General features: G+C 36.8%; 1 protein-coding gene and 1 long non-coding RNA gene across 8 annotated transcripts in view; one reads left to right on the top strand and one right to left on the bottom strand.

Annotated features, from left to right (window-relative positions):
• SMC5 (structural maintenance of chromosomes 5) overlaps positions 1 to 14506 on the top strand; it is a 104871-nt gene that overhangs the window by 74388 nt on the left and 15977 nt on the right. For all 6 annotated transcript variants that reach the window (XM_069574099.1, XM_069574098.1, XM_069574097.1 and 3 more), the window contains 5 exons: positions 299 to 453; positions 3490 to 3603; positions 10362 to 10456; positions 11054 to 11186; positions 13664 to 13837. In XM_069574099.1, coding sequence (XP_069430200.1) covers positions 299 to 453; positions 3490 to 3603; positions 10362 to 10456; positions 11054 to 11186; positions 13664 to 13837 — 671 coding nt within the window. The remainder of the gene's footprint in view (positions 1 to 298; positions 454 to 3489; positions 3604 to 10361; positions 10457 to 11053; positions 11187 to 13663; positions 13838 to 14506) is intronic.
• The window catches only part of LOC138432647 (uncharacterized), a 77915-nt gene continuing 73730 nt past the window's right edge, over positions 10322 to 14506 (bottom strand). The window contains exon 4 of one of the 2 annotated variants that reach the window (XR_011253929.1): positions 10322 to 11800. This is a non-coding gene — a long non-coding RNA (uncharacterized lncRNA). The remainder of the gene's footprint in view (positions 11801 to 14506) is intronic. The other variant, XR_011253930.1, reaches the window with a different exon arrangement.

The raw sequence follows: 14506 nt of genomic DNA, 5'->3' as shown, positions 1-14506 counted from the left end.
TTTTTCTCAGAATTTTAAACACCTATTGTGATTGTTTTTTGATAGAAGTCTAGTGTTTTCTCATCATTTTGTACATGATCTGTTTATTTTTGATAGCTTGAAGATCATCTTTTATCCCAGATGTTTGGAAATTTGAGAATGTTTTGTCCACGGTGGGTCTTTTTCACTGGGCTGGATACTTGCTGAGTGGTATTTATAGCTTTTAGATCTAAGATATTCTTTTGTATTATTAATAGGTTATTTTACTAATTAAAAGTTTTCAGAGAAATAATGCCTTTGTTTTTTCCCCTAATTGTAGGTGTAGATGATCACATTATACGTTTTGACAATCTTATGAATCAAAAAGAAGATAAACTGAGACAGAGGTATCGTGATACCTATGATGCTGTTCTGTGGCTAAGAAATAACAGAGACAAATTTAAGCAAAGAGTCTGTGAGCCCATAATGCTCACGGTAAGAAATTTGTTCACCTTAGTAATATCTGTTAGTTTTATTATTATAATTATTGTAGATTTTGTTGTTTTAAGAATTCTTAGTCCTATTAACACCCTAGTTTTCTATTAGTAGACTTGTGGCATCTGGTATGCTGCTGAATCTGCACATGAGATCTGGTATGCTGCTGAATCTGTACCCTTTTTAAAGGGTCTTTGATAATAAACCTATGAACTGTTTCTTGATAGAAGTATGAAACTGGCAGCTTATTGACCAAGAATCATGTATAGACTTGGTTATCTGGTTCCTTTGGCAATTGCTATTTTTCGGTTATAATAAACAATATAGTAAATTCTGCCAAAGGGGTAGAAAACTTCTGTAAATACAGGCTACTGATAAGGGGATACGTGACAGGACAAACAAGAAAATCATCTGCTACAAAAATGAAGCATTCTGAGGATTCTGAGAGTCAAAACCAACAATTTATTGACCTCATAAACATTTGATAGGTCTTATTGGTGACCATGGGTCATCAAGAATGGGGCAAGCTGTATTTGGTAAATTATTTAATCAAGTGTGGGTGTGGATTTAATAGGAAGATTTCCATCTAAAATATTTAAAATAGTAAGTTGGGCTATGAGAAGGAATGAAAAAATTTAAACCATTCTTTGCTAATGATATGTCAGACATTAAAACTTACCCCAAAACGATAAAAGGATCATTTTTACTAGATGATTCTTTCTTAACTTTGGGAAAGAATTCATTGTAGATCCTTGCACGATTACATGACAAGTTCTGTTTTCTGTAACTCCTGTTTATAATACACTTTATTCAAAATCATTTAATATAGTTATTTGTCTTTTATTAGAGCATGCATTGTATTAGCAAAATTAGTAGGTGTAATACTGTGTTCTCTTTTTGCTCAAATATGTATTATTAGAATATTTTTGCCAGATCAGGAAGGGAATACCTCTTTTGGATGCAGGCATTATCGTTTTTATTAATCTAGTAAGAATTGAAAGAAAACACAAGAAAAAAATACGTGACTCTTAGTATAATAAATTATAATGCAAGTGTTATTTTCAACAGATTTTTTATTAAAATGCCAACCTCGAAATACTGTCATCTTCTTGTCACTTAATTTCCTGATAGTAGTCAGTCACCAAGTTAGATTACTAGCTGGCATGTATTTACTTCTTTTTTTTTTTTTTCACTACTTAAATTACATTTGAGTCTGAGATAAAGGGAGATACTTTTGTTATTTTATCCTTTCCTGGAACAACCTTTTACCTTTCCTACCACCTCCTTCCAGCAGTATCCTGCCCACACTTAACTGTACCTTCAAAGGCCTTAAAGTGTTGCCACAGGTCTCTGTTTACTAATATAAGGGTGCATTTATGATACGTTCATGAATTTTAAAAGAGATTACAGGATAGATATTAGAAAGGTTTCATTTTTTAAAATAGCAAAACAGGAGTCTGCCATTAACTACCAGAACATCTTGGAGTGCTACACCTTCTTTGGGTACCTGTTGATGTCTTAGTACTTTGTGAAGATGTTGCTTTGAAAAACTTTGCCAAATATTTTCTTCACTAATCTCATAAGGAATAAGAGCTCACTAAAAAGCTGATCAAGGTGCAAAACCAACATGGTGGCCAAATCTTCCTTCAGGATATCAGCAATGGAGTGTGTATACACTTGGAAAAAATTGTCAATTACTATAGGAAATGCAGAAACTGACCAGTGACAAACATGACCCCTACTTATGTGGCTTCTTTGAGATTCATTACCTAAACAAGCAGGTGAAGTTCATCTAAGAGTTAGATGTCCATGTAACCAACTTTACAGAATGTGTGGGCCCCAGAGTCTCATATGGCAGAAAATCTCTGATAAGTGTATCCTGGGGGAGAATGATAATGAGAGCTAAGTCCTAGGTTGGCTTATCTATTTAAAAAAAAAATTTCCTTTGGTGATATTGGAGTTACTTTATCTACTTTATTCTTCCAGCAAAGTAGTTTGATACCAAAAAATTTGTGGAACAGTAGACATCTAATGTCTATAGCATTTATGTCTGTGTAACAATATTTTATATGGCTGTGATTTTTTTTTTTTCTGTTTGCTTGTGTATCAGTTTCCCCATGTTTCTATACTGACTGATATCCTGTCATTTCAAGTAATACTGACCAACAATTTATGTGACAAACACTGTACTAATTTTTTTTATATTATTTCTTTCAATCCGCTTTTAGTCCCATGAAGTATAAACTGTTTTACTCTACCCATTTTACAGATGAAGTAACTAAAGCTTTCAGAGATTTAGGTGGTACTTGATCAAGATCAGGATAGGAATTGAAGTAACATCTGTTGGATCCTAGAGCCCTGGCTCTTGAACTATTGATATCTTAGTATTTTCCATAACACTGAGCCTCACATGCAGAAGTGTCTCTTAGTCAATATTTTTGAAATAAGTGATTAAGTTTATGCACTTATAGTATAAACCTAAGGTTTCTCTTGAAAGCACTAACGAGTGAGTGAATGAAGTCACTCAGTCGTGTCCAACTCTTTGCAACCCTATGGACTGTAGCCTGCCAGGCTCCTCCGTCCATGGGATTTTCCAGGCAAGAATACTGGAGTGGGTTGCCATTTCCTTCTCCAGAAGATCTTCCCGACCCAGGGATTGAACCCAGGTCTCCTGCATTGTAGGCAGAGTTATAATTCATCCATAGCCAGTTTTTTTTCATTAGTCTCAAAATTTTATTTAGGCCTTTGTGTTTTTATACTAATTAGTGTTTGCAATGGACAGTATGAATTTCTCTTAAAGACAGTATGCATTAGGTGCTGTTAAAGTCTTAGCTTTTGCTTTACTATGTATGGACAGTAAATTAAACAGATATTTCCAGATGTTGACTCTTCAATACCAAACTGTTCTTTTTTTAATCTACTTTTTTCTAAAGGATTGAATTTAACCTAATTAAATAATTCTAAGTTAGATATAGTTACATTCTAGTAATCAGTTTGGGTTTCATGAAAGTCAGCTTTTCTTTTTGTTTTGTTTAGATAAATATGAAAGATAATAAAAATGCCAAATACATTGAAAATCATATTCCATCAAATGACCTGAGGGCTTTTGTGTTTGAAAATCAAGAAGATATGGAGGTTTTCCTCAAAGAGGCAAGTACTAACCAGCATAATATTTTAACTTACTTCACACTTATTTTCCAGTGCTTGAGTTTTTAACTTCAATCTGGAGCAAAAAATGATAATGACCTATTATACCAGCAATAACTCTTGTGTAAAATCATTCAGATTCACTAATTTCTTTTTTGTGCCATTATTGAGGATTGAATTTGTTTTACAAGAGGACAAACAGCCCATAATTCCATCTGTAACATATTTTGAAATTATGATTTGGAATTAACATGAAGTAGTTCTGTCACATTAAGAAAGAGAAACATCTTGATGATGAGCCTTTGGTCTTGGACATCCTTTTTGGAAATGTATTGGAATGAACTCAGTTTTTCTTTGGAGAGGGAAATAATATAATATTGCTTCTTCTTATAAATAAAACATCTGCACTTCCCTGATGGTCCAGTGGATAAGACTGCACTTCCAGTGCGGGGAGTACAGGTTCAGTCCCTGGTTGGCGAATTGAGGTCCTATGGGCTGCATGGTGCAGCCAAATAAATAAAACTTTAAAAAGAGTGAGAATCCTATGTCTGACTAGAAAAACACCACTGACCAAGAATCTAAGCCACTAGAAACCAGCATGACTTAGTTAAGAGCATAGACTGAACAGACAGGCTACCAGACTTTGAATTCTGGCTTTACTGCTGTTTTAAAAAACTCAGTGTTTTGTATCTTAATTTCTTCACTATAAAATGGAGATAATATCTACTTCAAAATATGGTCATGATGATTAAATATTAAATGAAAAAGTTAAGAGCAGTGTTAGGTACTGTAGTTTTCACTGTATAATAATATATATTGTGAGCTATGTATGTTACTATCTTTTCCTTTTGCAATATGCCTTCTATTTTTTAAAAAACCCTGGAAAGATAAAGTTTAGATTTTGTTTTGGTTTAACTTTTTCTAGTAAGTCTAAGTAAGGACAGGACCCTGAATCAGCTTAAGTGGTCCTCTGTTTCTCTGGTACACAAATTACTGGAACAAATCTTTACTTTCTTTGGCTTTCACTATATTGACCTCCTTCTGGTTTGGGAGTTGGCAGGGAATATGAATATATGATGACCAGATAAAAAGGCTGAATCTACAGACGTATAAAATGGACTCCAAAAAGTTAGGCATCTGTGTAGTTCAGAGCTATTTAAGTCTAAGCAGTTGGGTTCTTGACCTGATGTCACTGAAAAAGTAGTTTACTTGGTTTACAAGTCTGTGAGACATGGCACAGTGTGAAGGGCCTAGAGTCAGGTGTAATTAGATGATTTCTGTTTTGTAAATGACCAGCTTAGCCTACACTGAGTAACTGGATTTGCCTCAAAAACTCATGCTTCATCTGTGCTAAGAATTTGAACCATATAAGAAGACATTTGTTATTTAGTCACTAGGTCATGTCCACCTCTTTTGTGACCCCATGACTGTAGCTACCAGGCTCCTCTGTTCATGGGATTTCCCAGGCAAGAATACTGGAGTGGGTTGCCATTCCCTTCTCTAGGGGATCTTCCCAACCAAGGGATCAAACCTGTGTCTCCTGCATCTCCTGCATTGGCAGGCAGATTCTTTTACCACTGAACCACCAGGGAAGCCCCAGTAATATGACATAGGTTCCAGGAAATTTGACCTTTTATTTTTCTTGTATTATGAGAATTATCCATTGCATCTCATTATTAGGACTAGAACTGCTCGCATGTGTGATTTTTTTATGTGTATATTTTAAATTATGAAGTTAATTGTATGTAATCTCCTCCTGTAATTATGTCTTCTGGAATACCATTTCCCATCCTTTGGTAACTTACAAACCAGTTGCTCAACTGTGTTGTTGTTCAGTCACTCAGTTGTGTCAGACTCTTTGTGACCCCATGAACTGCAGTATGCCAGGCTTCCATGTCCTTCACTATTTCCCAGAGTTCGCTTAAACCCATGTCCATTGAGTCAGTGATGCCATCCAGCCATGTCATCCTCTGTGGTCCCTTTCTCCTACTGCTTTCAATCTTTCCCAGCATCAGGGTTTTTTCAGTGAGTCAGCTCTTCTGTCAGGTGGCCAGAGTATTGGAGTTTCAGCTTCAGCATCAGTCCTTCCAATGAATGTTCAGGACTGATTTCCTTTAGGATTGTCTGGTTTGATCTTGCAGTCCAAGGGACTCTGAAGAGTCTTCTCCAACACCACAGTTCAAAGGCATCAGTTCTTTGGCACTCAGCCTTTTTTATTGTCCAGCTCTCACATCCATACATAGCTACTGGAAAAACCAGAGCTTTGACTGTATGGGCCTTTGTCATCAAAGTAATGTCTTTGCTTTTCAGTATACTGTCTAGCTTTGTCATAGCTTTTCTACCAAGGAGCAAGCGTCTTTTAGTTTTATGGCTGCAGTCAACCATTTTCAGTGATTTTGGAGCCCAAGAAAATAAAGTCTGTCTCTGTTTTTGTTGTTTCCCCATCTGTTTGCCATGGTACTGGATGCCATGATCTTAGTTTTTTGAATGTTGAATTTTAAGCCAGCTTTTTCATTCTCCTCTTTCACCTTCATCAAGAGGCTCTTTAATTCCTCTAAGCTTTCTGCCATTAAGGTAGTGTCATCTTCGTATCTTTATTGATATTTCTCCCAGCAATCTTGATTTCAGGTTATGTTTCATGCAGTCTGACGTTTTACATCATGTACTCTGCATAGGAGTTATATAAGTGGGGTGACGGTATACAGCCTTGATGTACTCCTTCCCCAATTTTGAACCTTTCTGTTGTTCCATATCTGGTTCTCACTATTGCTTGACCTGCATACAGGTTTCACAGGAGTCAGGCAAGACGGTCTGGTATTCCCGTCTCTTGAAAAATTTTCCAGTTTGTTGTGATCCACACAGTCAAAGTTGGTGAAGCAGTAGATATTTTTCTGGAACTCTCTTGCTTTGTCTATGATCCAGTGGATGCTGGCAGTTTGATCTCTGGTTTCTCTTTTTCTAAATCCAGCTTGTTGTACATCTGGAAGTTCTTGGTTCACATACTGTTGAAGCCTAGCTTGAAGGATTTTGAGCATTATCTTGCAAGCATGTGAAATGAGTGCAATTGTGCAGTAGTTTGAACATTCTTTGGCCTTGCCTTTTTTTGGGATAGGAACGAAAACTGACCTTTTCCAGTCCTGTGGCCACTGCTGAGTTTTCCAGATTTGCTGGCATATTGAGTGCAGCACTTTAACAGCATCATCCTTTAGGATTTGAAATAGCTTAGCTGGAATTCCCGGAGAAGGCAGTGGCAACCCACTCCAGTACTCTTGCCTGGAAAATCCCATGGACGAAGGAGCCTGGTAGGCTGCAGTCCACGGGGTCGCCAAAAGTCAGGCACGACTGAGCGACTTCACTTTCACTTTTCACTTTCATGCATTGGAGAAGGAAATAGCAACCCACTCCAGTGTTCTTGCCTGGAGAATCCCAGGGACGGCGGAGCCTGGTGGGCTGCCGTCTCTGGGGTCGCGCAGAGTCGGACACGACTGAAGCGACTTAGCAGCAGCAGCAGCTGGAATTCCGTCACCTCCACTAGCTTTGTTCATAATGATGCTTCCTAAAGCACATTTGACTTCACACTCTAGGATGTCTGGCTCTAGGTGAATGATCACACCATCGTGGTTATCTGGGTCATGAAGATCTTTTTTGTACAGTTTTTGTTTGTACTGTTGTCTGTATGTCTGACTCTGCAACTCATGGACTATAGAGTCCATGGAATTCTCCGATCCAGAATACTGGAGTGAGTAGCCATTCCCTTCTCCAGGGGATCTTCCCAGGTTACCCACATTGCAAGTAGATTCTTTACCAGCTGAACCACAAGGGAAGCCCATGTTCTTGCCACCTCTTCTTAATATCTTCTGTTTCTGTTAGGTCTATACTGTTTCTGTCCTTTATTGAGCCCATCTTTGCATGAAATGTTCCCTTGGTATCTCTGATTTTCTTGAAGAGATCTCTCATCTTCCCCATTCTGTTGTTTTCCTCTGTTTCTTTGCATTGTTCATTTAAAAGGCTTTCTTATCTCTCTCTACTATTCTTTGGAACTCTGCATTCAGATGGGTATATCTTTCCCTTTCTCCTTTGCCTTTCACTTCTCTTCTTTACTCAGCTGTTTGTAAGGCCTCCTCAGACAACCATTTGCCTTCTTGCATTTCTTTTTCTTGGGGATGGTTTTGGTCACCACCTCTGTACAGTGTGACGAACCTCCATCTATAGTTCTTCAGGCAGGAGACTGCCTGCCTGAAGATCTAATCCCTTCAATCTGTTTGTCACTTCTACTCTATAATCATAAGGAATTTGATTTAGGAAATACCTGAGTAGCCTAGTGGTTTCCCTATGTTCTTCAGTTTAAGTCTGAATTTTGCAATAAGGAGTTCATGATGTGACCCACAGTTAGCTCCTTGTTTTGTTTTTGCTGACGATATAGAGCTTCTCCATCCTCAGCCACAAAGAATATAAACAGTCTGATTTCTATATTGACCATCTGGTGATGTCCATGTATAGGGTCTTCTCTTGTGTTGTTGGAAGAGGGTGTTTGCTATGACCAGTGTGTTCTCTTGGTAAAACTGTTAGCTTTTGCCCTGCTTCATTTTGTACTCCAGGACCAAACTTGCCTGTTACTCCAGGTATCTCTCAACTTTCTACTTTTGCATTCCAGTCCCCTATGATGAAAAGGTCATCTTTTTTTTTTTTTTGGTGTTAGTTCTAGAAGGTCTTGTAGATCTTCAACTTAGGCTTCTTCGGCCTTCATTAGTGGTTGGGGCATAGACTTGGCATTACTGTGGTATTGCATGGTTTGCCTTGCAGAAAAACAGATCATTTTGTCATTTTTGAGACTGCACCCAAGTACTGCATTTCAGTCTCTTTTTTTTTTTTGACTGTGAGGGCCACTCCGTTCTTTCTAAGGGATTCTTGTTCACAGTAGTAGATATAATGGTCATCTGAATTAAATTTGCCCATTCCTGTCCGTTTTAGTTCAGATTTCTAAAATGTCAATGTTCGTTCTTGCCATCTTCTGTTTGACCACTTCCAATTTACCTTGATTCATGGAACTAACATTCCAGGTTTCTATATTATACTGTTCTTTAGAGCAGTGGACTTTGCTTTCACCACCAGACACATCCACAACTGGGTATTGTTTCCACGTTGGCTCAGCTTCTTCATTCCTTCTGAAGCTATTTCTCTCCTCTTCTCCAAACTGGAGAACAACTATTCCAAAGAAGTTCTGAGTCACTGCTGCAAACGTTCTAGGCCCCGCAACAGACTTCCCAACCTGGGGATCCAGCAAAGAGGGACTGAGAATCCCCAGGGAATTTGACTTTGAAGGACAGTGGGATTTGATTACAGACTTCCATAGGACTGGGAAACAGAGACACTTGGAGGACAAGCAAAACCTTGTGCATACCAGGACCCAGGAAAAAGGAGTGGTGACGCCACAAGAGACTGAGGCAGACTTACGTGGGTCAATGGTGGCCTACTGCCAGGTTGGGGGCTCTGACTGCAACAGTCCTGGGAGGCAGGGCATGCTGGCATAAGTCCTTTTGAAGGAGGTTGCCATTAACTGCCATTACCCCTACCATAGTTTGGCCTCAGGCCGCAATACAGGGAGGGAACATAGCCCCACCAGTCATGACCTATATAGTGTCAGTTGCTCAGTCGTGTCTGACTCTTTGCAATGCCATGGTCTGTCCACGGAATTCTCCAGGTAAGGATACTGGAGTGGGTTGCCATTCCTTTCTCTAGGGGATCTTCCTGACCCAGAGATCGAACCTGGGTCTTCTGAATTGCAGGCAGATTCTTTGCCATATGAACTACCAGTGAAGTCCAGATAAATGAAGAAAAGGCACTTCCTCATACAGTAGATTACCAACTAATAACTACAGAAAGAACAATTAGAATCATTAATGGTTCTTAAACCTATTAGGTAGTTCCATGAACAGAATATTTTTAAAGTCTCTCCACATACATAATTACAAACAGAAGAACAGTTGACAGATCTTTTTACTTGTTCTTTTCCAATCTTTTACCTCTTTATTGTGCTTCACTACATTGTCCAGCTCTTCTAGGACAATGCTGAAAAAAAGTGCTAAGATTTGATATCTCTACTTGTTCCCAAGCCTAGGGGGGAAGCACTTAATAATCCACAATTAAGTACTATGTCTGCTCTATGCTTATCATAGATGCCCTTTATCACATTGAGGAAGTTTCCTTCTGTTCCTAGTTAGCTGAAAATTCTGAGATAATCTTATGGCTTTTGTACTTTATTCTGACAATACAGTAAGTTAGACTCATGTAGCATTCCAAGTCAACCAATCTCACATTCCTGGGATAAACTTGACTGGGTCATGTATAGTGTTTATATATTGCTAGATTCTGTTTACTAATACTTTGTTAAGGATTTTTGTATATGTGTTCAGGAGGGATATTGTAATGTTTTTGTTACGATTATACTGGAATCATGAAATGACTTGGGAAGTGTCCCGTCCTTCTGTGTTCTGAAAAGGAGTCTTGGTGTTACTGTTTCCTTATCTGTTTGATAGAATTTATCAGTGAAAATAATAAAAGAAATGTACTTTCTGTGAAAACACATAGCTATTAATATCATCACACTAAAAAGTTTTTTTTATGAGTACCATTAAATATCTAGTCATTGTTCAATTTTTTGATCATCCCATGAATGCCAGTAAGAATAATATCATAATTTTAAAAATCTTCATTGAAAGTATATGGTAATTAAAGTAGTATTTTATTTTCCTTATATTAAGGTTCGTGACAATAAAAAATTAAGAGTAAATGCTGTTATTGCTCCTAAGAATTCATATGCAGACAAAGCGCCTTCAAGATCTTTGAATGACCTGAAGTAAGTCTTGAAAATAGTATTAGAACTAAGCTGTTTTTTGAATATTGAATCATCATTTATCTCTTAAATATATTTAAATTATCTCTTTGTCACACAAATATATTTGTTATAGGCTGTATTATTCTCTTTTAGGATCTCTTCTTAAGTCTAAAAAGGCAAAATCTAGGCCCAGGAATAGACTGTGGCATTCTTAGTATATGATAGTGATTTTTCGAATCATTGGAATGATATTGGACTATTTAGTGAGCTCCTGAAATAGTTGGTTAGTTATTGGGGAAATAGGATAAATCGCTTCATAATGTAAAAGTAATTTCCAGAAGGATCAAATGGAAATCCTCCAATTATAAAACTACTACAAGTAAATAAAGTCTTAACTCTGTATAAAAGCAATGGTAGAAACCACAAAAGAAGAGATCAATAGTTTGTAATTATAAATATTAAACTTTTCTGATCAGGAAATAAAATCACTTAAGTGACTAACTTCCTGTACCATCATTCATTTATATTTTATTTATTGTTTATTCACTTGTCAACTATGAGATTTTTTTTTTAATGCTGTTTTAAGAAGAAAATCCTAAAAGGTGCTCTTCGTTTCAGACAATATGGATTTTTCTCTTATTTGCGAGAGTTGTTTGATGCCCCTGACCCTGTCATGAGTTATCTTTGCTGCCAGTATCACATTCATGAAGTTCCTGTAGGAACTGAAAGAACCAGAGAAAAAATTGAACGGGTAAGAAAACACTGAATCAATCAGTACCAAAAATGTAGTTTTGTTAAAACTTCTTAACGGCAAGGAAAACTTGTGAGAAATTTAAAGAAACGTGTCATTGTTTTTAACTAAACAGGAATTACCTTGATATTTTACATTTCTAATATTACATAGGACAATGAATGCTGACTAATACTTTATGACAGTAAGGATGTGGAGTTACCTAAATAAATACTTAATACTTGTAGAGTAACTAAATTAAAGCCTGAAAAGAGACACCTGACTCTCTTACTGAATTCTGCTTTAACAAACATTTGTTCAAACATTAATGGTTTATTCATTTAAATTCTTGTATTCTAGATTATTTTTCAGACAGATTATACTTTAGGATGATAGGCTAGGATATAGAACTGTTCTGGTAAGCCCTCCCCTTAAAGTTCCATGTAAGGTTATCTCTTAAGTGAATGGCCACTCTTAGGAGGATCTCCTTTCTTATCCGACAGAGCCCCATGAACTCGTAGGTTCCTGTGTTCTGCTGATGCTGCGTCGAGTTTTCTTCTCCTTACCAGTAGTCTCCAAGACTCCAAACCACCTTCAGTGCTTTCATCATAGGCAGAAACAGCGAAGAAGTCTTTCTAGAACAGATTTTTCCATAATACTAAGTTACCATGTTAATGCTGTTGGTATGCATTTACAGACCTAACTGCTATTTATAATACTGAATTTATTAGAGAATGTGTTTTAAGTTTTTAACAGCCAGTCTACAAGTATCCTAGGATATTCATTTGTAGCCTGGTGCTTTTGTATACCTCATTAACAGAAGATAGAAATGGGGCCTCATTACTAACCCATTTTGCGAAGATAAGCAAATTATTAAGTTGCGTATCATATTATGGTGATCATTTGGGGAAACCAAAAAAATAGAACTCTCCATGTGTGTGTACCTCTAATACTCATTGATGGAGTTTAAAAAAAGAAGACAATATGCACAGATCTTCCAATTTCTGTCATAACTTCAGGGGTAGGTAGGGTGCTACCTCTTAAGCTTAGGATAGTAGGCATTGCTTTACTATTGCAGAAAGACTAGAAAATTTGCTAAGGGCTTTCATAGCTTTACTCTGGTGCAAAAAGGGATAGTAATGCACTTGGAAAATCCTTTCACTTTTTGAACAGTTCTTCAAGTTGAAATATTTTTGTGTGCTTTACTTTTTAACATTCTGTTTAGGTCACCTAGAGACTTAAGTCTACTGTCTCTACTAGAAAAAAGAACATGGTATATAGAAAAGCAAAGTCAGACACCTAGTAAAGCCCTTAACATAGTCTTGGCCATCTTTCAGAAAATACAAACCTGCACTGAGGAAATTTACTATCTAAACATTTCATGTCTACCTCTTGACAACAATGGTCATATTTTCTCCCTTAGAAAAAAATAACATTCTTTAGTGTAAGTTTTGCTTTATTATCAAATTCTGACATTTTAGACTCTGTAAATGATTATTTTCATGACACGTGGGGGGTAGGCTAACGTCATGTGGGATCTCCTTTCATTTCAAATTACTGAGCATTTGTGGATGCCAGTTTATACCCTGTTAAGCTAAGTATACTTAAATATGTCATATCTCATTACCTAGACTATAAACTTCTGCAGAGAAACAAGCCACAAGAATACTGGTAATAAACCTTTAGAGACTGGAAAAAAATACGTTACAGCAGCCTATTCTTTATGCAGAAACAGATCCAACAATGTTGTGGTGTTTAGAATGTGCTTAGTTTATGAAACTCCTTAATAAATTCTTGAGAGAACAACTCTCCCCAAAAATGCAAAAAGAAGTCTTTGAAATCCTTGAAAAAGTATGTGCATTAAGTATTCCCCAAATATATAGGAATTAAATATAAGATTATGTATCTTTGAACAATATAACTAAGGGGAAGGGAGAGTAAATGTATTAGTTGAGATAACAGACTTCATTCTTCTGGGCAACTGACTCCCCAAAAGTACACCTACTTGGGAGAGATTGTATAGTGAAGTAGAAGTATAGCCAACTTTGGTAGTTGTTTTGGTTTTCTCCCAGTTCTCTTCCTTAGTGTTGTTTTCCAAAATAATAACCTGAAATTTATCACTCACCTTTTTAGAGATGTTGGGTTACATTTAAAGAATGAAAATAAATCTAATATATTTTGATCTATATTTCACTTGATCAGTATTTTTAATTCTTTAGTCCTTTTTTTTAAATGTTATAATTATTCTTGTGCTTAGTCTCTCAGTCATGTCTAACTCTTTGCGACTCCACATACTGTAACTCACTAGGCTTCTCATGGGGATTCTCCAGGCAAGAATACTGGAGTGGGTTGGCATGCCCTCTTCCAGGAGATCTTCCCAATCCAGGGATCAAACCCAGGTCTCCCGCACTGCAAGCAGATTCTTTACATCTGAGCCACTGGGGAAGCCCCATCCAATAATTCTTAAATGTCTACTAAATGTTTATTTTACATTATAGGTAATACAGGAAACCCGATTAAAACAAATTTATACAGCAGAAGAAAAGTACGTGGTGAAAACTTCTTTTTATTCAAACAAACTCATTTCAAGTAACACATCCCTAAAAGTAGCTCAGTTTCTCACAGTCACCGTGGATCTAGAGCAAAGACGACACTTAGAAGAACAGCTGAAGGTTGGTCATTTTTTATTTTACAGTTTATCTACAGTGTTGTGTTAGTTTCTGGTATACAGCAAACTGAGTCAGTTATATTCTTTTTCATTGTGGTTTGGTCCAGGATATTGAATATAGATCCCTGTGCTATACAGTATGACCTTGTTGTATATCTATTCTGTATATAATAGTTTGCATCTGTTAATCCCAAACCCTAATCCATCCGACCCCACCTCACCCTTTCCCTTGGCAACTACAAATCTATTCTCTGCATCCAAGTCTGTTTTATTAAGAAATTTGTGTCACATTTTAGATTGTACATATAAGTGATATGGTATTTGTTTTTCTGACTTACTTAACCTAGTATATTGTTGTAGATAGCATTACTTCATTCTTTTATGGCTAAGTATTATTTCATTGAATATACCATTCATTGAATATACCAAAGGTACACTGAATGTACTGTTCTTTATCCATTCACCTGTTGATGGGCATTTAGATTGTATCCATGTCTTGGCTATTGTAAATAGTGCTGCTGTGAACATTGGGGTACATGTATCTTTTCAAATTATAGTTTTGTCTGGATATATGCCCAGGAGTGGGATTGCTGGACCATATGGTAACTATTCTAAGTTTTTTGAGGAACCTCCATACTATTTTCCATGATGGCGGAACCAATTTACATTCTCA

This window comes from Ovis canadensis, chromosome 2 (assembly GCF_042477335.2).
Source record: "Ovis canadensis isolate MfBH-ARS-UI-01 breed Bighorn chromosome 2, ARS-UI_OviCan_v2, whole genome shotgun sequence".
NCBI lineage: Eukaryota > Metazoa > Chordata > Mammalia > Artiodactyla > Bovidae > Ovis > Ovis canadensis.
This window is presented reverse-complemented; position numbering and strand designations above follow the sequence as displayed.